This window comes from Notamacropus eugenii, chromosome 7, assembly GCF_028372415.1.
Source record: "Notamacropus eugenii isolate mMacEug1 chromosome 7, mMacEug1.pri_v2, whole genome shotgun sequence".
Taxonomy (NCBI): Eukaryota; Metazoa; Chordata; class Mammalia; order Diprotodontia; family Macropodidae; genus Notamacropus; species Notamacropus eugenii.
In genome coordinates, this window is record NC_092878.1 from 8815883 (window position 1) to 8838407 (window position 22525).

Consider the following 22525-nt stretch of genomic DNA (forward strand, 5'->3'; position numbering starts at 1 on the left):
TCCATCTTGCTTTCATTGAAGTTGGTTCAGAACCTAGCCTGCTTCTGAGGGGCATCAGTCCTCAATAAATGCCTGTACTTGGATTAGAGGTGGTCTGATTCTGAATTCTTTGAGACAGTGCCTCCATGACACACCATGAAACTGAAACAAAGGAATGTCTTCCAGGTCTGTGTCCTGATTAGAGCGAAAAGCTCTCATTGGATTGGAGCTCCAAAGATGGCCTTTCAGGTGATGAGTTAGGGGGTGTTCCCCACATTTCTTGGAGGCAACCCTTTTCCAAGGTGGCAATTGGTGAGGAAGCAAGGTTTTACCTCTACTTTCAGATCTATACTTTGAGATCTTGGAGCATTATAATTGCTTGAGAAGGATGGGAAAGTCTTTATTTATCATCCTAGATGCTATGGGATCATTTGGGCAAACAAATGATGCAAGCAAAAGACATTAAGAAGCAATTAAAAATTATGTAGGTAAATAAGTAATATATTGATAAAAAGCAAGAGTAGTTAAATGAGTAGTGAATGACTGATAAAAGCAGATATATTCCCAGGAAGTTCTAGCTCTTAAGTACTTGACCCATTGCCAGGATGAAGACCTTGGATTGTTTTCTCAAATGAGAACTCAAAATCCTTCTAACAGATGTACTTAGAGTCTTGTTCCTTGAGTCAAATGAAACCAATCAATTAACCAACAAGCGTTTATTAAGAGCTAGGCACCGTGGTGAGCACTGGAGATACAAAGGAGTTTACACTCTAATGGGGGAGGGACTACATGGATATAAACAGGTACATACAAGATACATACAGAGTCTAAGGAAAATTGAGATTCTACTTATGAATACCAACAAATTCTACAGAGGATGGGGAGACAAGGTAAACTCCTAATACACGAGTCCCCTAGAACGGGGGGAAAGGCCTCAATTAGCAATTTAGCCACATTTAATTACGGATGCATGTACACCAAAATCTACAGCAAGCAGTATCAATTGATTTACATTCCCAGAGGAAGGACAGCACTTGCAGTTACAAAAGCTCTAACAATCATCTTTAGAAGGGTCACAGCAACCGTGAACCAGACGTTATATAATGAAGTACACTGTAGTTTAATGGACCCTGCAACAACTCAGAAGACAGCCTGAGTTCTGGTTCTGGCTCCAGCACCTCATGAATCATATGACCTTCCTTAGGCCAGTCATTTCACATCTCAATTTTCTTCAGTTGCAAAATAAGGATTTTAGGTCCCTTCTAATCCTAACATTCTAGGCAGAGTACTTTAATATGTTGTGGAAACGAGCCATTATATTATCTTGATTCACAGGATCACAGATTTAGTTGGAAGAGACCTTAGAGGTCATCCTGATTTTACAGGTGAGAAAATTGAGACACTCCCCCCACCAAGAAGTGAGTAAACAGGCCCAAGGGCACTCAGGAAGTATGTGGAAGAGACCGAAATCATATATATATGTATATATATATGAGATATATATATACCCAAGTTCTGACTCAAAACCATGAGCTCTAGCCACTAGCAAGACAGCGTTTCTTCTTTCCCCCACCATGTGCAGAGGTGAAATAACTACCCTCACCTTATCCCCTCAAGCTGAAGCAATTCAGTTCTAAGCTTGCCTTCCCTCCTCCTTCTTCCCTCAACTCTAGGGGTGATATCACATGGGGAGCCAAGGGGAGAGGCAAACTTCATTCTGATCTTGCAAATTCATTTGGCTGAAAACTAGAGTGGTGGGTATACTCCAGTGAGAATCTGCTGGGACAACTGAGACCCTTCAAAACCCAATCAGGAAAGGAAACCATTGCCTCTCTTATTCAAGGAACCCTTTTAGGCCCCATTGGGTCTCCCTGCCTTGTTTTCCTTCCTACATGTTCTACAAATCATCCACTTAACAAATATTTTCATACTGAATTATGTAAAGGATGACGTGATACACAGATTCAGATTAAACTCACTTGAAATGTTGAGGTGTCATTCGTACCAGTTGTTTACTGAACTCTGACCCTTGCTTCTCTGACCTAGTGACAGGGGTGTATATATGTATGCTTACTGACTAATTAGTTTGCTCTGAGGGCAGGTGTAATGTTGGGCACCTTATCGGGGGCAAGTGTATAGAGTGCCACGTCTGAAGTCAGGAAGACTCATTTTACTGAGTTCAAATGTGGCTTAGACACTTAACTGTGTGACCCTCAGCAAGTCACTTAACCCTGTCTGCCTCAGTTTTCTCATCTTTAAAATGAGCTGGAGAAGGAAATAGCAAACTACTCCAGTATCTTTGCTAAGAAAACCCCAAGTAAAGTCAAGAAGAGTCAGATATGACTGAACAACAAAAGATATATCGTGTGGAAGAGTTACCATCAGCCACTATGGGAGGGTTGGGGGAAGATGCCTGTGTGGTCCTGTGAGATTGTTCAAGTGGCCTGAACTCACGCAGATAGGAATCTCTCCAAATAGTTCCCTCCTATTCCAGATCTCAACTGATGGATGAAGGGTAGGGCTACTGGGCTATCAAGAAACAGGGCAAGGAATAGCAAAGATGGGAGAAGCCAATGGCAGTGAGGACTGAATCTGATCAAAGGAAACAATTTTCTCCAACAGGTATAGTAAGAGGGGGTAAAAAGTTTAAGTCACTGCTAAAAAGCGTGTACTTGCCTTTGTTTCTACCCTGAATCATTCATCCCTCAGCCACAGGAACAGGAGAGAAGTCACGCTCAATCAAGTGACTCTGCACTAGTCAGCTGTGTAACTTTGGATATATCAATAAATTTCCATTTCAGTTTCCTTTTCTGTAAAATGAGGGGTAGGTACATGAATGATATCTTCCACCTCTAATCTCAGGAAGTCTGGTCCACAATCCCATTGAGTCCTTAATACCAGCCTGATTTCTATCCAAAAGACCACATAAGCTCACTTCCAATTTGAGCTGTTTATAAGACTCACTCCCACCCCCAATTACTATAAAAAGAAATAAGGAGATGATTGACAGGTACATGGGAGACTGAGTGCAATAGGAATAAATCCCATTTCCCAAAAGACACATAAAGTCCCATTCAGGGCACAATGTGGGTCAAGTTTACTTCACTCAGTGGGGTAATGTGGTGAGGAGGGAAGGGGACTCTAAGAGTAAACTCAATTTTCCCATTACATGAAAGACATACATAAGATTCCATCCTGAATGTGATTTAGAGCAAAGCTGTTTTCACACAGGGTTACTTGGATGGGAAAGGGTGAGGGTTCAATGAATGAGACCAATTTTCCTGTTCTGTAGAAGGTACAGGCATAAGGTCCCATTTGCAGAGGTATAATGCAAAGCTATTTCACAAACACAATGTGAGTGTGTTGGAGAGTGGAGAGAGGGGCTGGTGCAGGGACGTTGCAGAGTTCTGGTATTCTTGTTGCCATAACAACCCAGGACTCAACTTTATCATCCCTTTGGAACAAAGACTTGAGCTCCTTGGACAAGTCAAGACAAGCTCTTCTGGCTTGGCAATCCTACACTTAGCATCAAGATTTCTAGAGCACAGAAACTCTCATAGGATTGGGTTTGGGGTTTTGGGGATAAAAGGAAGTGGGAAAAATCCCTTCCCAGAACTCCTACCTATTCTTCCATGTCTCAGGACTCTTGGACCAGAGATTTTCATTAATGGCCCTTCAGGAGTCAGAATACTTTTTGAGGGAAGGTGGGTACATTCTGACCCAAAAGCTGCCAGTGACTAGATGAAAATCCAGACCCAGCTCCAATGATTTCTAAGTAGGATCCCTTTGGATCCAGCACCATCAAAAACCTCAACATTAACATGCTGAGTGGGACAGGGGAACAGTCTTTCATAGGTCACTGATTGAGCCTAAGCGTGGCCTGAGAGAAGTGACCATGTGACTTATCAAACAAGCCTAGACCCTATCCAGGTTCACTGCTCTCTCTCAGCCCGCTAGGTTTTGAGACATCCTGGCAAAGCCAATGCTAGATGATACCACACTAAAATAGCTAAAGGAAGGAACCCCTGCTGAGACTTCTCCTCTCCTGGGAAAAGGCTGGTTTGGTCAGATTCCAACTCAGAGGTGCGGGGGACAGGTTAAGGCCTGTCAGGGATTAGATTCTGGGCTGATTACTGAAAGAAAAGAATAGACTGGCTGAGCCAAACCTAGAAACAGATACCGTATTAACGACCAGCCTGGGCAAAGTTGCCAGGGGAACTGAGTCTCTGAATACTCTCAAGTTAGGAAGGTTTCCCCAGGAGAGGCTATATATGAGCAGGGGTAGGGGGAGAGATGAGGCATCCTTCTCTGGATTCCCCAAAAGGGGGAGGGGAATGCAGTGGCTTATTCCAACTGTTCTAATATCACGGAGGGCAAGGGAGCACCACCTTGAGGATACAACTTCATCAAGTTAGTGGGGTACGTGACTCCCAGCTTTCCTGGAGTTGGGTAACCCCAGACCCTGTACAGAGACAGACTCAGCCTGTCTACGATATAATAGGGTCCAACCCACCGAGCTGAGCCAGGTTTGGGGAAGTTCAACAGTAGGACTTGGTCTCCCACATTCCACTCCTTCCCCTGAACATCCTGTTGGAAGTAGTTGTTCTGAGCTAGGGCAGACTGGTCCCCAGAGGCCAGAGCCACCTGCAGTTGACTTTCTAGTACATTACTTTTCAGCTGCTGTAAGAACACATCCATCTTCAGCCCTTCAACATGGGCTCCGCTGAGCTCCCACCACAAAGATTCAGCCAGTCTCATCTCACTCCCTGTCACAACTGCAAAAGGTGTGGGTCCAGACTCCAGGGCTCTAAAGGCCATATGCAGAAGGGGCAAGCAACTGGCCCAGTTCTTCCCATGAAGGATGATAAACTCCATCAACAAATTCTTAAAGGCCTGGTTTGAGTTTCTATCCCTCAGTTCAGCAGGCTGGATATCCCCAGAGATACTGCCCAGCTTGGCTCCCAGCACCAAGCCGCAGCTCATTAGGACATGCCTGGCAAACTCTGATCCCTGGGCTGCTTCCAGCCTCACCGGCAACCCCCATCGAGAAAACACCTGCTGCAGCAGCACCTGGGCCACTGCCATCTGCGTGAAGGACTTCAGTGGGAAAGCTTCTGTCCAGGAGGAGTAGGAGTCAGCCACGATCAGCACATGCTTATGGCCCTCCTCACTAGCAGGCACGGGCCCAAGCACATCAATCTGAAGATGAGACCAGGGCACGGAGGACGGGGAGTTCCACTGGGTCCGCATACACTTGGATTCCTTGCTTAGGTTGTTTATTGAGGTACAAAACAAGCAACATTTGCAGTAGGCCCTCACCTGTCCATGCATCTTAGGCCACCAGCCTAACATCCTCACCCTCCGGAGGGTCTCTTCTGGGTCAGCATGGGGACCAGGAGGGACATCATGCACAGAGTAAATCAGATCCTTCCGGAGCTGCTCTGGGACAATCCACACCTTGGATCTCTTCATCTCTCTATACATGAGCAGGTTGCACTCCTTCACAAAACTGATTCCAGGTTCAAAAGGCTTGAGGGGTGAATGTCCGGGAAGCTTACGCCCGGCTCGCAAGTGGCAGATGGCTTCTAACAAAACGGCATCATTCTCCTGCAACGCCTGAAGATTCGGCCCATTGCCCAAGGGACTGGCTGCCCCTACAACAGAAGGCATGATATGCCTCGGCAGCTTCCACAGTGGCCCCGACCCTTGGGCACCCTGCTTGGCTAAGGCCTCCACTGTCACACTAAACAGGGCCCCCTTGTAGGAGGCTTTGAAGAGGAAGGGCAAGGTTGGGAGGCTAGAGGCCAGGGAAGTTATGTAGGACAATAGGGCCGGATGAGGCAACGGGGCCCCATCCGAGGACAGAAAACCACGGGAGTGCCAGAGAGGAAGAAGATCCATAAGGATGTTGAAGAGCCAGCTACAATTAACCAGAAATACCAGAGGGATGCAAGAGTGAACAAAGCGCTCCAGGCCACAAGCCACAGCCGCCAGGTGGGCATAGGTGGGTGTATGAGGCGAACAAGAGAAGGAGAGGGACAGGGGAGGACTGTCAGGAGACAGGACATACAAGCCAAAGCCGGCACACCACTCAGTATCCTGGTAAAAACAATACCCTGATGTATAAATACATACAAAGGAGGACAAGTCAGAAAAAGGGGGCAGTATTTGGAAAAACTGAGGCAACGAATCAGGTGTGGGCATTGGGAGTCCACTGTCACCCAAAGGCCCCGGGAGGAAAGATGTGCCCAAGGTCCTCCTGTCCTTATCCTGTACTAGAAGGGACCATCGGGCCAGCCATGTGTCAGAAGTCTCCAGACTCTCCCTCTGCTCAGGGTCTGTGGAGTCCCCAGAGGTGTAGGAGGCTTCCAGAACAACAGGGACAGATCCAAGAGAGGGAGCAAAACGCCTCACAGCCCAGGCCAGAGCACAGAGGCCGCCACCTCTGCTCAGGGCAGCCTTGCCCTCCTGGGGGAGGAGGGGTTTTGAGGTATAAGCAATGGGACGTCTCAGCCCTGCCCGCTCCTGCGTCAGGACAGCAGCCAAGGTCTTCTCACTCACTGCCACCTCCAGACGATAGGGCAACTGGGGATCAGGGGGGACCAAGGAGAGGGCTGACACCAGAGCCTGCTTCAGGGCCAGGAATGCCTGAGAATGCTCGGGTGTCCACTGCCACTGAGTCTTCTTCTTGAGCAGGCCGTGGAGCGGGGCAACAAGTGAGGAATAGCGGGGGATCACATCTTTGTGGCATCCCATAAACCCCACAAAGAAAGAAAGAGCAGAGAAGCTGGTTGGTACAGTCAGTTGAGCCAAGTGATCAAGGACCCTTTGGCTTGTGGGTTGCCCTGCCCTGCCCCAAGGGATATCAAGTTGAGAAGAGCCTTTCCAGGGAGTAAGAGAAGTCTCTGAGGTGTTGTCCTGGAGGCTAAAATACCGGAGGATATCATCGGAAAGGAAGGGACATTCTTCTCGGAAAACTGTTGACAGGCAAGTGTCTAGAGAGTCTTCCTCTTTGGGCATCAGTTTCTCTACAGCCTCTGTCAACTTCTTCACCTTTCCCTTTTGTGGAGGTCCAGAGCAGCCCCTCCTTAGATGCTTCTTACCTGGAAGCCCCTTGGCCTTGATGGGGAGAAAGGAGGCTTTGGCAGGAGGTTTTGTCTCCCAGACCTTCAGAAAGTTGCTAATGGCCAACTCCAACCTGCAAAGAGAGACAGGAGTGGGAGAGGCAGGATGAGGGAGATGGGAAAGAGAAAGCAGATGAACAGCTACCACCCAGAAGAGTCATCCATAGGAAAATGATGAGAAAAAAACACGTCAACACTTCTATTTCATCCTCAAGCATCACCAAGGCATAACAGAGTAAGTAGCTCCCTATGTCATACAATCTGAGAAGCATCCAGCTCCTGCCCCTAAAATACTCCTCTGATATCTCTCGCAATGCCTGAAATCTCACCACCAGAAATACGTGCCTTTGGGTAATGTAGTCTTTGAATGCTAATACTCTGGGGAGGATTATACTTTAACCTCACTATTAATTGGCTTGGTTAATTATTATTAACTGTTATTATAATATGTAATATTATGATTAACTATTAGTCATAGTTACTTATATTAATAATTTAATTAATAACTTGGCAGGTATTAGTTGATAGCCAGGAACAGAGGTTTTTTACAAATAAGACAATAACTCAGGGAGTGGTACAGAGAAGGTAGAAAAAGATGAGAAGAGGCTACAAGAGAATGATAGCTGGCATTGACTGGGTGCTTTAAGGCTTACAAAGTATTTTAGCATGAATTATCTCATTTTTGTCCTCACAACAGTCCTGTGAGGTCAGGTCCTACTATTACTCCTGTTTTACATGTGAGGAAAATGAAGCAAGGAAAAGTAAAATGACTTGACCAAAATCTCACAGCTATACGTCCTCCAGGGCAGAATTTCAGTAGTCCTAACTTAAACTCCAGCATTCTATCCATCGTGCCCACTAAGCCATCTTACCTACTCTAACATTTTGCTCAGGGCCAACCCTGGTTATCTTCCCAATGGGTTTGGGCTGGAAGACCCAGACTGGGAAGGACAGCTGAGCCTTTAAGGGTCTGACCTGATTAGAAGCAGGGAGGACTACTGTATGATTAGGTTTAAATAAATGGATGGATCGTCATTCTCTCATTCCGACACACGGGGGCAGAATCTGCTCAATTTATGCATCAAAGGCGTTTGAAAGAATCAATGGTAGAAAAAAGGAAGATAAGGGATGTCCAGGGGAGAGGAATCAATTACCCATCTGTTCTCCTCAGGAATGTGTCCAGGGTGGGGCCATCTCGCCCCAGAGGGTCATCCGGAACCATGAAGATGTTCCCCACAAAAGTGAAAGGCAGCAGGCTAGGCCAGAGAGAGAAGGAGGATAAGTCACATGGGTATCCCTTTCCATACTCCCTAGAAGGGAGAAGGGGAGGAGGAGGGGAAATAAATATTTCCTAAGTGCCTACTATGTGCCAAGCTCTTTTACAGAGACTATCTCACTTGATTCCTGGGGAACAAGGAGTCAACCCAAACCTTACCCAGGATCCCCAGCCCTGCTTAGGTTTGTCCTAAGTGCTTTGTCAGATCCTGCTAAAACCCAACAGCTCATCTCACAGGGGCTGATAGGATACAGGTCCTCCACTCTCTGGAGGGTCTCTTTCCCCTTCTCCCCTCCCCCAAATCCTCACAGAGACTAAAACAAAAACTGCATATCTGGCAGGAGGGAAAAGCCCCTAAACCTGACCACAGGGTCCAGTCCCCCTGGAGTACCACCCTTACCGTTCTCTAATGATCCCTATCCATTTCTTTGATTCATCCACCAAATCCCGGAACTGATCGTTGGTAACAATGACCCCTTCTGTCTCCTCTGACAGCTTCACCATAAACCTGCCCAAGGTTGGGGTGGAGAGAAAGTGAGTCATTAATTGGAATCGGGGCTACTTCCTCAATACTAGGCTGCTGGAGTTCACTGTAAAGGACCATCAAATATCTTACCAAGGACCTAATAAGGTCCTATTGGGGATCTACTAAGGAAATACTCTAACAATTTCACACTGAGATTGGAGAAAAAATAGCTGACATTTCTATAACGCTTAAAAATCCACCAAGTGCTTTCCTATCCTGTGGAGCCTATTAAACTGAGACTGCCTGGATTCATTTCAATGTCCAGTTTGTGGTTTCTATCTATGATCTTTCTTATAATGTGTATAAGGCTGTGTTTGCTATGTCTGCTAACTGCACATGAATACTGATGGAGCTTGTGCCAGCTGAAGTCTGAAGTAACTGAGGGAACAAAGGTTTGATCTTCTAAGCATATCGATTTATTAAGCAATGCATGTCAATTGCATAACAAATTGGGACCTGGCATCCTCAGCTTGGCACTAGACCCCAAATACAGGGCAACCCAGATTTTTATACATTAAAAGAAAACAACAGGATATAAACCAGGATACAAAATGAGGTAACCACATTTCTAATTGGGGAAAAGATAAGGGACTTCCCAAGTTGGGATGGGGAGAATGAACAGGTGCAGTTCCCTAAAATCAGAAAAAGAAGTGTCCCACTCCCCCTTTCTCTCCTGCCACAAGTGTCTGTATTCAATCAAAGGAACAAGGAAACAGTAACTGATCACCACAGGGCAGGTTTTCAGATAAAACATATGGGTTCCTTGTCATAACTGATCACCACAAGGCAGGTTTTCAGATAAAACATATGGGTTCCTTGTCATAACTGATCACCACAAGGCAGGTTTTCAGATAAAACATATGGGTTCCCTATCATGTATAATTGTGAGAAAACTCCTTGCATCGACCTTTGGATCTGACTGGGTTTCTGGTCAGCATAACCTAGGTTTTTAGTTAAGGATCTCTAAGCAACAGGTAGAGATGGTCCAGCTTCCCAGCCATTCAGGGCTAAGTTCAAACAATGCAATCAGGTTTTCTAACACAATGGAAATCGAATAGAATTCAATAATTGAATAGAAAGGGAACTGAGCTATCTAGAATTAAGTCACAAGATGGATCAGTGTGGTTCACTCAACTCCCACTATTCCCACATGCTGTGACTTGCTCAATCATTCTTGGAAATAATTTGGAATTAAACTAAGAAAGTGACTACTGTGTCTATAACACTGACCCAGAGATCTCCCTCTGAAGCAGATACTTCATTGAGGTCAATGATAAAAAGAAAAGCCCCATACATACCAATATTTTTAACAGCACTTTCAGTAGAAACAAAGGAAAATAACTTGCGTAGCATACATAATGTTTTACATAGGGATGCCCATCGACAGAGATATAACTAAACATTCATATCCCAAGGGGAAAAAACTAGACACGTCATTGGAGAGCCCTTGTCCTTCCTTTGAGAGAATGACCCAAGCCCACCATCTTGGAAAAGGCCATGCAAATCAGAGGCAGAAGTCCTAAAAGACTCATTCCCATATTAACTGGTTACTAGTTCATATGCAGTTTTAGTAACATTGCCATCTTTTGCTTCATCCCTAAAACCAGGAGAAAAGATCTCCCACTTCCAATTTCCCCAATTATAATTTCATACTAAGTCTCCACCTGGGACTAAGCAATCCCATAGTGCCTGGGACTGTAGACAGCACCCTCCACATCCCTACTGACCATCAATACTTGTTGCCCTACCAACCACCATCTTGGAACTTCCAAAAAGGAGAGGACATTTCTAACATAATTCAGAGACAAGATTTTGCCTGAACAAAACTGAGAAACCATCTTGGTAGCTGCCACACAATCTAGAAAGAGATTAAGAGAACTAAGCAGTGACCCCCATCTCCAACTGGCTATAAAGATAGACAGACAGATGGACATAGATATATCCTTTTGGCCACAAGTCTTATGTGTTAGGTTTTCTCCCTTTTTTCTCTAATGAGGATGCTGAGTTATCAAATAATTGCTATTTGAGAAGTTTTGTTGAAAAATGAGGGAATTGAAATGGTCAGAAGAAATTGATCTAGCTTTTTCATTTTTAAACTCCTCCATTTGCTTTAGGAAATGGCCCTAATTTGCCCCCTAAATCCATGGGGCAATTTTTTAAATTATTATTGTTAGATGGGTTGTTTTTTTAAGTTCTGTGATTTCTGGAGTCAGGAATATCTGAGTGCAAATCCAGCCTCAGACGCTTACTAGCTACGTCACCCTGGGCAAGTCACTTGGCCTGTCTGCCTCAGCTTCCTCATCTGCAAAATGAAGATAATAGCAGTACCTACCTCCCCAGGTGGTTGTGAGGATATAAGGTCACAATATTTGTAAAGTGCTTCACAAGCCTGAAAACGCTATATAAATGCTAGTTGTTGTGGATTTGGGTTTTTACTGTTATTAATATTGTTTCACCAATTTCAGGAACTTCATGGTGTGGAAGTAATTTGCTTGTGACTTCTACTTTTAGTTAGTTGGCAGAGGGCACTCAGAGGTTAAAATGATCTACCCATGGTCACATAGCTATTATGGCAGAATAGGAACTGAAAACCCAGATCTTCCTTACTCCAAGGCCAGATCTCTCCAACTCCCTTCTCCAGGGTAACACATGCCTAGAAATCTATAAAAGAAGTTCAGTCCTAAGAAACTTAATCTCACCCAGTGGACTGACAAGTTGTCTTCCTCTCCTTGTTCTAAAGAAATAGGTCTGATCCAGCCTCTTCCTCTGACCATTTTTGATCTCAGACCTTCCCACTTCCTCCAAAACCTTGCTCCATCTATCATCCCAACTGTTTTATATCTTTCATCTCCATGAGATAAGTGGTACAAGTATTTTCACCCCCATTGTATAGCTAAGGATACTGAGGTTAAAATTGCTGAACTGATTTGCCCATGGTCAACATAGCTAATGAGGACCAAAGCCAGGACTTGACCCAAGTCTCCTACCTTCAAATTCAGTATTCTTTCTACTAGAGCATGGTACCAGCACTTCTAATTACACTTCCTCTCTCAATTCAAGGCATTACTGCTCCCATTCAAGTCTACCAGTAACTCTTCCATACAGAGTCATTCCATCTTTCTTTCGCCTGCTACTTCTCCATCTCTAGAAATTCTCCTCCATATACCACCACAACCATGACCCCCATAAGCATAGATAGCTATCTATGACCCATGTCTTGGTCTGTTGGGGGTGTAAGCTCAGTTCTATGTGGACAGCCTCGGGCAGGTCAAGGAGAGGACTTCTAAACCTTAGAGTTCTCATGAGGCCCCCCAGGGAACAGCTGGGAATTGAGGTGTGAGACCCGGGCTATCTCGTGCATTTCCACCTCTTCCCTGTGGGAAACTTGCTGGGGAGAGCATCCCTGCCCTCGAGATTAATCCATAGTCTGAGCACACCTATTGTTGTCTAAGGGCTGAGAACAGGCACGGTATTCAGGTGCAAACTATGTGTCGGGAGAGCTTAAGTAGGGTCAGGAAAGCCTGAAGGCGCTCTTAGCGCTGAGGGGCCCTTAGAGGACAGAAGGCCCCTCTTCCCTCTCCCACTCCCACTTCTATTCTCTTACTGTAAGATCTTTGCCTCCTTGGGAAGAGGATTTCTCTCTCCTGAGGAAGAATTCCCCCTGCACATGTAACCAAGACCCTGAATAAAGCCTAACCCTTGTTCGACTCTGGAAAGTCTCTTCTCTCATACGTTTATCCGGTTTGGCCAGCCGAAGACCTGTGATAGGTAAGGTAAGACTCGGGTAGCCCTTAGGCCTCTAGGCCTGACATTGGTCAAAGAGACTAGGACCAAGGTTTTTCCCATTTTCCTCTTCCTTATCCAGAAATCAACCATTTTAGGAAATCTTGGGGAAATTTTACCCAACCAGGCTTAGAGAATTGATGAATTCTTGTCCATTGTGTTTGGTCAGACAAGTCTGGGATAGAAATGGATTCCCACTTTGATGTGTATATTGATAAATCTCTTTGACCAAGACTTTTATGTGATAAGATTTACAAGATTTTATAAGATAAGATTTTATAAAATAAGATGGTATGCAATCTGATATAGGTTCTACATATACATTCATATTAAACATATTCTCACCTTAGTCAGATCTAGTATCTTCCTTGATGTGCAATTAGCAGCAGGGCTATTATCCATCCCTAACTTCTCTCCCTAGCTTTAGATCTCGTTTCCAACTGCCTACAAGATATGCCCTTTACGTCTCAAACTTGGCAACATCTTTTCTCATAAATATACTCCTCTTTGGAGAAGGAAATGGCAAACCACTCCAGTACCAAGAAAACCCCAAATGGGGACGTGAAGAGTCAGACACAACTGAAACTACTGAAAAACAACCAAAGTGTTCCTCTTCCTATTTTCAATGGCACCATCATTCTTCCAATCAACCATACTCACATTCTCATCTTTCACCCTCTCAGTCTTTCTGGCTTCTAAGGAATATCTCATCTCCCAACAATAGCACCAAGTGCTATTAATTTCATCTCTTTGTGTTGCCAAAGCCTAGTATTATGACCAGCCTATAGCAGGGCTATAATCAATGCTTATTGATTGATTAATCTTTGCTGTATCTTTCAAATTCATTTCTTCCTTACTATCCCTATTGCTACAACCCTAGCTCAGGGCCTCTTTCCTTTTACCTGAGCTATTGCAATAAATTCCATACACATTTCCCCACCGCCCATCTTTCCTCCTCCGACTATCCACACAACGATTTACTCCCGAATTAATATTCCTCGTACACCACCTAGATGACCTCACTTGTTTATGCAGAAACCTTCAGTGGTTCTTGACTGCCTATAGAATAAAATCCAAACCTTTAGGCCAGCTTTTAAGCTGGCTGCTATCTACCTTTCCAGATTTATTCTTCTTACTCCATCCTCACTCTTCCCCCCCCATCCCTGTCCCCATCACGCATTCTATTCCTCAGAAAACTATGGACTACTTTGCTATCCCCTATATACTTCCCATCCTACTCTTACTCATTGTGGGTAATCATGCCTGGATGTACTTTCCCTCCCCAGTTCTAACTGTCCTCCAAGATTTCTGTTTCAGATGCCACTTCTTTCATGAAGTCTTCCCTAATCAGGATCTCCTTTTCCCCCCAATAGACTTTTTTCATTTAATCTCACAGCACTTTTTTCTCTTATTAGGCACTCCATGCCTTCTAACTTTTATTAGATTTGTCAGATTTTAAAGTCCTTGAAGGTAGGCCATCCTGAATCTCCTCCGTGATTCTTAGCACAGGGACTCTGCACAGAAGACAGCCTTAATGAATATTTTCTGAATAAATGAACAAATGGAAAAAAATCTCATCAGGCTCTAAAGACTCCGCAGTCAATCTCTGGTATCAGACACATGAAGAAATTCCCTTTGGAAATCTTCCCCCACCTCCCTTTCCCTTTACCAGTTTTCCCTCAGAGACAACTACTCTCAAACTCTACCATTCAGAGACACTATCCTCGGGGTCTCTTTTCTTTTTCTCAGAGTTGTCTGGGTACTAGATCCCAAGATGCCAAACTCAGACCCTACCCCCAAACCAACCACCCTTAGATCTTTCTCCAAAAAGACTCAAGAACTGAAGATGGTAGAAGACTCTCTTTTAATAAGAGTAAAGCAGTATAGAATCTTGAGCAACTAAAGTTTACAAAGTATTTTTCTCACAAAGATCTGGGGAGGTAGGTGGCTCAGTATTATCATGCCCCTTTTACAGATGAGAAAACTGAGCCCTCAGGGAGTGACTTACTGACAGATCTCACGGGGATTAAGTTTCAGAGCTAGGGTTCAAACTCTGAGTCTAAAATCTTATCATACACCATATTGCCTTGTGTGGAAAGAATGAGTTACCTGTCATCATAGGAGGTGACTCTCTTGCCATCCACGAATCGGGAAGGGGTGATGGAGAGCAGGCTGAGAGAATGCAGCTTCGTCAAGTAGTGACCCTCTGGGGGAAGGGAGAGGGGGTGGTGGGGTCAATGCCAGATGAAAGAGGCAAGGGGGAAAGGGGGTGAGGTCAAAGCTGAGGTAAGGGAAGCAGAAGGGGAGCAAGTGAATGAGGAGGTAGATCCAGTTCAAGGTCAGGTAGGGGAGGGAGGCCACAAGGAAGAGAAAGGATGAGAACAGAAATACAAAAGTTGCACTTGCCCCTCACCTCTCACCCTACTGTTTTTCCTCAGCCTCCAGTTGGGTACAAAAACGGTGATCTCTCGATGCCCTCTGTCCCAGAAATATTGTACAGCCAGAGCAATACCCCTGCAGGAGAAGAAATGCTGCAGGCCATGGCTAGGGGAAGAAGAAAGAGTGGTCAGAGAAGGAAGTGGAAAGTGCCATCATATCCTTAGAGCACAGTCACAGGGGACAAGACATGTCAGATCCCTATGCTGGCCCCTGGGGATGGCCTTGTAACACCCACACACCTCCCCCCAGAGCCACCTTCAGCCTACAGCAAATCAGGGCAATTTCAATTTGGACAATCACCCGCCAGACCACCGATTCATCACCCTCATGCCAAGGAGTCACTTAGAAATCACTAAAAAGGAACTTATCTCCAAAGGTCTGGGCCCTGATGGTCCACATTATGTAGACTCATCTTCAAGAGTTCAAATTTGGCCTCAGACACAGTGTGAGTCTGGGCAAGTCACTCACGCTTAATTTCCTCAACTATAAAGTAGGGATAATAGTAGCACCTGCTTTGTTGTTAGGATTCAGTGAGATAATATTTGTAAAGCACTTAGAACAATGCCTGACCCATGGTAAGAGCTTAAGAAATATTTGCTTTCTTCCTTCCTATTTACATATCTATTAGGCAGGTAGGTAGCTCAGTGGATATGGTGCTGGGCCTGGAGCCAGGAAAACCTGAGTACAAATCCGACCTCCGACACTTACTATGTGACCCTGGGCAAGTCACTTAACCCCAATTGCCTCCCTTCAAAATAGACACATATATAATATATGTATGTGGATGTATATCTGTATGTGTATTTTGTGTGTGTATATGCATACATATATGTGGATATGTGTGTATTCCACGTTATGCAATCCACTGGAAAAAGAAATGACAAACCACTCCAGTATCTTTGCCAAAAATATCCTATATGGTCCATGGGGTCATGAAGAGTAAGACACAACTGAACAACCATTTACAATAATCCCAAACTACTTTGTCCCGTACTTATGTGTGTACTTATCACCTCTACTAAATTGTAAGTTCTTTGAGGGTATAAAGGATGTATTATTTATTCCTGTATCTCTAATGCTGAGCATGGTACCTTATGTTTAATACATGTATGTTGAAGGAATGAATGAAAAACACTTGGATAAGTTGAGAAGAAAGGCTACTTCAGACAAGAGGAAGTCGGTCCCTTACTTTCCATATTTAGCAGCTTCTTTCCTCTTTCTAGGCTGCCTTTAATATTTGCTGTCACTAAATTCCAACTTGGTAAAACACAACAAGAATTGTGTTTGATACTCGGCTCGCCCTTGTTACTCACACCATGGCCACGTTGCTGCCATCAATGATGATATGACGAAGCCCTGGCTTCCCAGGGACATTTTCCAGGCTCAAGGTGAAAGGTACACTCAGGGCCTCATGGAAACGCTGGAAGCTGGTCACCAAGTTATTCACTTGTGGATGGACAAATGGCACATGCTGGTCACTGGTCACAGTCTTGGGGCATTTGCTCTTCTTCCGTTTCTCTCTGAAAACTGGGCCACTGGCAAAGCAGTGTATTGGCTGGCAGTTTGCCTGTCTCTGCCTCTCAGGTTCCCCGAAGTACTTCAGCAGCGAGACTGGGACAGGGCCAAGGGGCTGACCACAAGACACGTCCCGAAGGATGTCTGTTAAGATCTCTGCCCTGGCGAGGGACATCTCTGGGAAAGGGGTCACCAGTTCTTGTATTGGTCCTTGCTCCCCCAAGGTAGTGACCAGCCTTGGTTCATGAAGCCAAGTGGGAAGTAGCCCTGGTTCCCAATCACCAATGAGAGTTCCTCTCTGCAGGGTCCCTGAACAGACATCATAACCTCCTGGTGTCAGAGTCACTGGTCTCTGGCACATTTGGGGGGCTGTTTTTAGCACCTGCCACCACCCTGGGTTACAGGATGGGGGAACCAAGATGGGATCCCTGAGGAGAGGCCTTTTCTTCCAATCTAGTCTCACAGGGATAGGACTTTGTGCTTGCACCTTGTATTTGAAGGGAGTGGCTTGCCTCAGGGGATTGTGGGGTAGGTTGCGCCCCCAGTCTAGGCCCCAGGGCAAGGGGGATGAGTGCCCATCCTGTACCCTCCAGAAAGTCGAATGCCCTACAGCACAATGCTGAGGCCCTAGCCACAGCGGTCTGCAGGGACTGCCTTGCCCCCAGGTTCCAGGGAAGCTCACATTCTTCCAGGAAGCAAAAGGGATTGCAGCCTGGGACTTAAAGGCAGCCTTTGCCTCAAGATTATGGAACTGCTTCTGAGCTAACCCTACCTCCCTGATTTGGGCAGAGCGCAGTTTCATGTAATTCTCAGAAGAGAAACTTACCCTGGGTTGCTCTTGACCTTCCTCTGAGTTCCTCCCATGAGGGTCCTCTTTCCTCTTGGAAGGACTATCCCCCCAGCGAATATGAGGCTCTGAGGAAGGTTTATGGGAACCTTGTGCCTTCGAAGTACTAGCACCATTCGGAGGCCCCGTAAGGGTAAGTGGGCTCAATCCATCACCCAAGACCTGTCTTATCAAGCCAAGCATCTCTTCCCTGAAAGAAGGGGAATTGACTGGTCGTTTATTCCCCCTGCAATTAGGAATCAGATTAGGGATCTCCCTATAGACACGTTTGCCCCGGTTCCGGCCTCCTAGTTCTAGGACTGTCATGCCCTCTCTAATTACATGACCTTGTCTATCTTCTGTCCGGCTGACCTTTCCAGGTTCTCCACGTGACCCACAGTACTGGCCACGTTGGAGTGCCCTGAGCTCCAGAAGGGGCTTGGCTGATATCTTCCCAGGCCGAGGCCTGGAAGAACCATCCAGAGGAGGTTCGAGAGGACCCATCCATTCTGCATCTCCTCCATCCTTCACAGCTTCCTGCACCAGCCTCAAGAGCTCCTCCTGAACAGCAAGAGGTAGGCGAAGCAGGGCCCCACAATGCTCATCCTCCCGGCCTACCAGCAGAGCCCGGAAAGCCCTATTCACTTCAGCCTCTGGGACCCCTCGGGACTTAGGGGAAGGGAGGGGATCACGCCCCAGCCGCTTTGCCAGGCCCTCTACTCGATTCTGAGCCATGAAGAAAGCTTCAGCCAGGCCCCCCAGCAAAAGAGAGCCTGGGGTTTGGGGCACCATGTGGGCTGAGGTACCCCAGCATAGACAATCCAGGAAGAGACTGCAGGCTCCGAGGAAGACACAATGCAGGGCTGGTGGGTAGTTGACTTCCTCCCATAGCTCAGGGCTACATAGGCCTTTCACATATTCCTGGTGAAAGAAACATAACAAAATGAAGGCTTCTCTTTCTCAAGGGGAAAACATTAACTGCTCACAGCCCACCAATCAAACTTTGCCCATTGTACCACAGTCAAAATATAGGTAGGAAAGGAAGGTCCACTAAAGTAAGGGTTCATAATCCGAGGTCTGCCAGCTTTTTTCTTAATATTTGAATAACTATCTTAATATAATTGGTTTCCTTTGTAATCCTGTTTCATTTGTTTTATGCATTTAAAAACATTACTCTGAGAAGCTTCACTGCCATAGGGGTTCACATGCAAAATAAGATTAAGAAGCCTTGATTTAGAGGGACCCAAGATCCTAGCAGGTCTGAGTTGGAAAGGACCTCAGATGTCACCCAGGCCAATCCAGTCCAGACCAGGGCACTGGCCTCTCTCCCCACCCAGTTAAAAGGCTAATTCACCAGATGCAATCTCTCTCCCCTGGCCCCACCTGCCTCACAAACCCATTTCTCAATATTAGAGACAATTGAAATTGGATGTAGAATGGGAAGGGAAGAAAAATTTGAGAGGATGAGGATACAGGAATGTGAATAAAGATAAAAATAGAGTTGTAGGGTAAATGGCAAGAACAACGGTCCGAGAGTCAACATCTGGGAGGGGGGAAGGGGGAAGTTTAAATCATCACTTCCTTCCCCTGCTTATCAAGTCATTCCTTACAACAAAGATTTAATGAGGCAGAGAGGAAGACAAGTCAGCAAAACCAACCAAAACCTTAGTCACTGACAGTATATCCAATTTTACACATCCATAAGCAAACAAGAAATTTTTGTTAACTATACCAAATTGCTTACTGTCTTGGGGGGAGAGGAGAGAGGGAGAAAATTTGGAATTCAAAATTCTATATAAAAGTGAATGTTAAAAACTGTCTTTGTATGTAATTGGAAAAAATAAAATACTATTTAAAAGAAAAACAAACATACACATTTATCAGTCATTGTACTGAGCACTGGGGATACACAAGGAGGCAAAATTCAATGACTGCCTTCTGGGAGGAGGCAACACTCAGACAAGTATATGCAAAGCAAGCCATATATGGGAGAAATAGGAAGAAATTAACACGTGGGAGGAACTAGAATGAAGAAGGGATGGAGAAGGCTTCCTGAAGAAGATGGAATCTTTGTTGGAACTTAAAGGAAGTCAGGGAGGGTAGTAGGCACAGTCCATCATGCCTAGAATGACCAGGGGGAGCATGGGGAACTGGCAGTGAAAATTCCTGAGACTCTACAATTATAGAATCCATAAACACTCTTCTCCTTGCAAAAAGGAGAAAGAAGTGTATCTACTCAACTTCTCTCTGGAGCCCAAGCTTAGAGACCCAGATTCTAAGCCCAGTTCGGTCACCAACTAGGTGTGTGACCACGGGCAAATTCATTCCCCCTTCTGAGCCTCAGTTTCCTGATCCCTATTTATATAAGACCAGTTCTAAGGTCCTTTTCAGTTCTGAGATACTACAGCTTTATATCAAGTTACTATTCTTTCTCTCTTCCTGAGTGCTCTCTCTCTCTCTCTCTCTCTCTCTCTCTCTCTCTCTCTCTCTCTGTCTCTCTCTCAATTGATAAGCATTTACTTTCTCTGTCTCTCACTCCCTCACTGTCCATAACTGAACAAAGGGAAAAGAAAAGCCCTCACAGAAAAAATGTATTTCTTGCAAAGCAGATTTCCTTATTGGCCATGTACAAACCTGAATGTCTCAGTCACCTTAATTCCATCACCTCTGCCAGAAAGTGAGCTAGACTCCAGTCTGCCCGACGTCCGGCTTATGATTGCAGGGATCAGATTCCTAAAGCCTTTCCAAGCTTTTTTTCTTTATAATGCTGTTGTCATTTAATGAACCATTTTCCTGGATCTACTTACTTTATTCTGCATCAGTTAATATGGTCTTTTCAGTTTTCTCCAAAACTGTCCAACTCATTATTTCTTATTGAGCTCCGTTACTTTCACATGACATGATTTCTTTACCCATTTCCCAAAAGGTGGACGCCCCTTCCCTGCTTAGTGTTCAGTTTGGGGCTATTATGAAAAGAGTTGCTACAGATATTTTTGCTTAAATGAGTCCTTTTCCTCTTTCTAGTAGTGCTATTTCCGGATCAAAAGGTATGGACTATGTAGTGATTTTGGAGCTACAAATTGTTTTACAAAATGTCTCTTATTCTTAGAAATTGGAATCGTTTCCTATCTCATTGGTTTGTCATTAATGTGGCTCAGGGCTGTTTTCAGAGTACCTTGTGCAGCACAAGCTACCTGAGGACAAACGACCAAAAAACAGCTGAGTGCTAACCTGTTTGCAGTTACTATATTTGCTATAGGAACAGAGAAGTCTGACTTGACGTATACAATCCAGAGACTTCATAAAGGAAATATCATCCTCCTGGACCCTTGACCATTCGCACTTTCTCACAGGGGTATATCCAGTGAGGCTCCACACTAGATTACCCTTTATTTTCTAGCTGTTCCAAGCCTTCTAATGTTCGGAGTTTACTCCATCTAACTTTGTAATATAATAATGTATAATTATATTATAATTTGTATATATATTATTATGTGTATATATACGTAATTATATTATATTATAAATATAAAGAACCGTTAGTGGGAGGTAGGATGGTAGAGTAGGAAAGATTTTTGTTGTTGTTCAGTCTTTCCAATCATGTCTAACTCTTCATGGCCCCATTTGGAGTTTTCTTGGCAAAGATAGTGGAGTGGTTGGCATTTCCTTCTCCAGCTCATTTTACAGATGAGTAAACTGAGGCAGACAGGGTTAAGTGATTTGCCCAAGGTTACATAGCTAGTAAGTGCATGAGGCCAGATGTGAACTCAGGAAGATGAGTCTTCATGACTCCAATCTGGCACTCTCACCATTGCTCTGCCGAGGGGCCCCAGTATAAACTAGTAGAGGAAGTTGATAACAACCTGAATGATGATAGCTACCATTTACATGGCACTTTAAGATATCTCAGTTTATCCTCACAACAATCCGGGGAAGTTGGTGCAATTATTATCCTCATTTTACAAATGAGTAAAGTGAGGCTAAGAGAGTTCAGTGACTTGCCCAGGGTCACACAGCAATGAGTGTATAAGGCCAGATTTGAACTCAGGTGTTCATGACTCCATGTCCAATCCTCTATCGTACTGAGGCACTTAACTGCAAAATAAATTCATAGAGTGGCCATGTCCCAAAGCGTCTCTGCGCCTTACGGTCATTACCTCTCAGTCAGGAGGCAGGTAACAAGTTTTGTTGTATATTCTTGGGAAACATGCTTAGCACTTGGTCAAGGTGATCAAGTCTTCGAAAGTTATTTGTTTACAACGTTGTTTTCCTTGTATAAATCATTTATTTCAGTCTGTATAAGTTCATACTATTCAGGACTCTCTGAAATCTCCTTTTATGAATACTTATAGCAAAGCAATATTCCATTATATTCACATAAAATTTTTAGCCCTTTCTCAATTGTCTACGAGGTGATCTAAGGCATCACCTCAGATTCTATTTCTTTGCCTTTCCTACTTCCCTTTTTAATATCCCCTTCAGGATAAGGAAATGTGTCTTGCTTGTGATTATTTCCCCCCTAGTACCATCCTTCCTCTCAATACCTCTCTCCCCCTTGGCCATTCTCACTTATTTCCCTGTTGAATTTGATGTATTTCTATACCAAACTCTGTGTGTGCATGCGTGCGTGCATGTGTGCATGCGTGCGTGCGTGTGTGCATGTGTGTGTGTGTGTGCGTGTTGTGTTCAACCTTCCTTTATCTGTTTCAGGTAAGTGGGGTTTCTTCTAACGCCCACTTACCCAGCCCTTCCTCCACATTTATATATTCCTCTCTGGTACCCAGTTATGAAAACTAGCAAGTAGTACAGGCCTCCTTTCACCCTTTCTCTCCAGTTCCTCTTAAAACCCCCAGAACAGAAGCAATCCACCCCCAAGCCCTCTGGCTTTTCTCATTTAACTCTCTCAATACCCTTTGTCGACATTAAGGTTCTGAAGGGATGCTTGTTTCCTCTCTGCAAATTTGCCCTTCTGGTTTCCTCCGGACCCTTTTGTGTCTGTAGTTAGCTGGAGACTTTGCGGTCCCTTCAGCTCTACAACTCTGTAAGGCTATGGCTAT

The 22525-nt window shown here is 44.8% G+C and overlaps 1 protein-coding gene across 1 annotated transcript in view; it reads right to left on the reverse strand.

Moving 5' to 3' along the window:
• Positions 1 to 680: 680 nt before the first annotated feature.
• Positions 681 to 22525, reverse strand: part of NYNRIN (NYN domain and retroviral integrase containing) — a 36502-nt gene continuing 14657 nt past the window's right edge. Inside the window, exons 2-7 of the mRNA XM_072622445.1 lie at positions 16441 to 18389; positions 15102 to 15232; positions 14798 to 14894; positions 8780 to 8887; positions 8258 to 8359; positions 681 to 7177 (exon numbers count right to left, since the gene is read on the reverse strand). Of these exons, the coding sequence (XP_072478546.1) occupies positions 4324 to 7177; positions 8258 to 8359; positions 8780 to 8887; positions 14798 to 14894; positions 15102 to 15232; positions 16441 to 18389 (5241 nt within the window). The 3' untranslated portion in view covers positions 681 to 4323. The remainder of the gene's footprint in view (positions 7178 to 8257; positions 8360 to 8779; positions 8888 to 14797; positions 14895 to 15101; positions 15233 to 16440; positions 18390 to 22525) is intronic.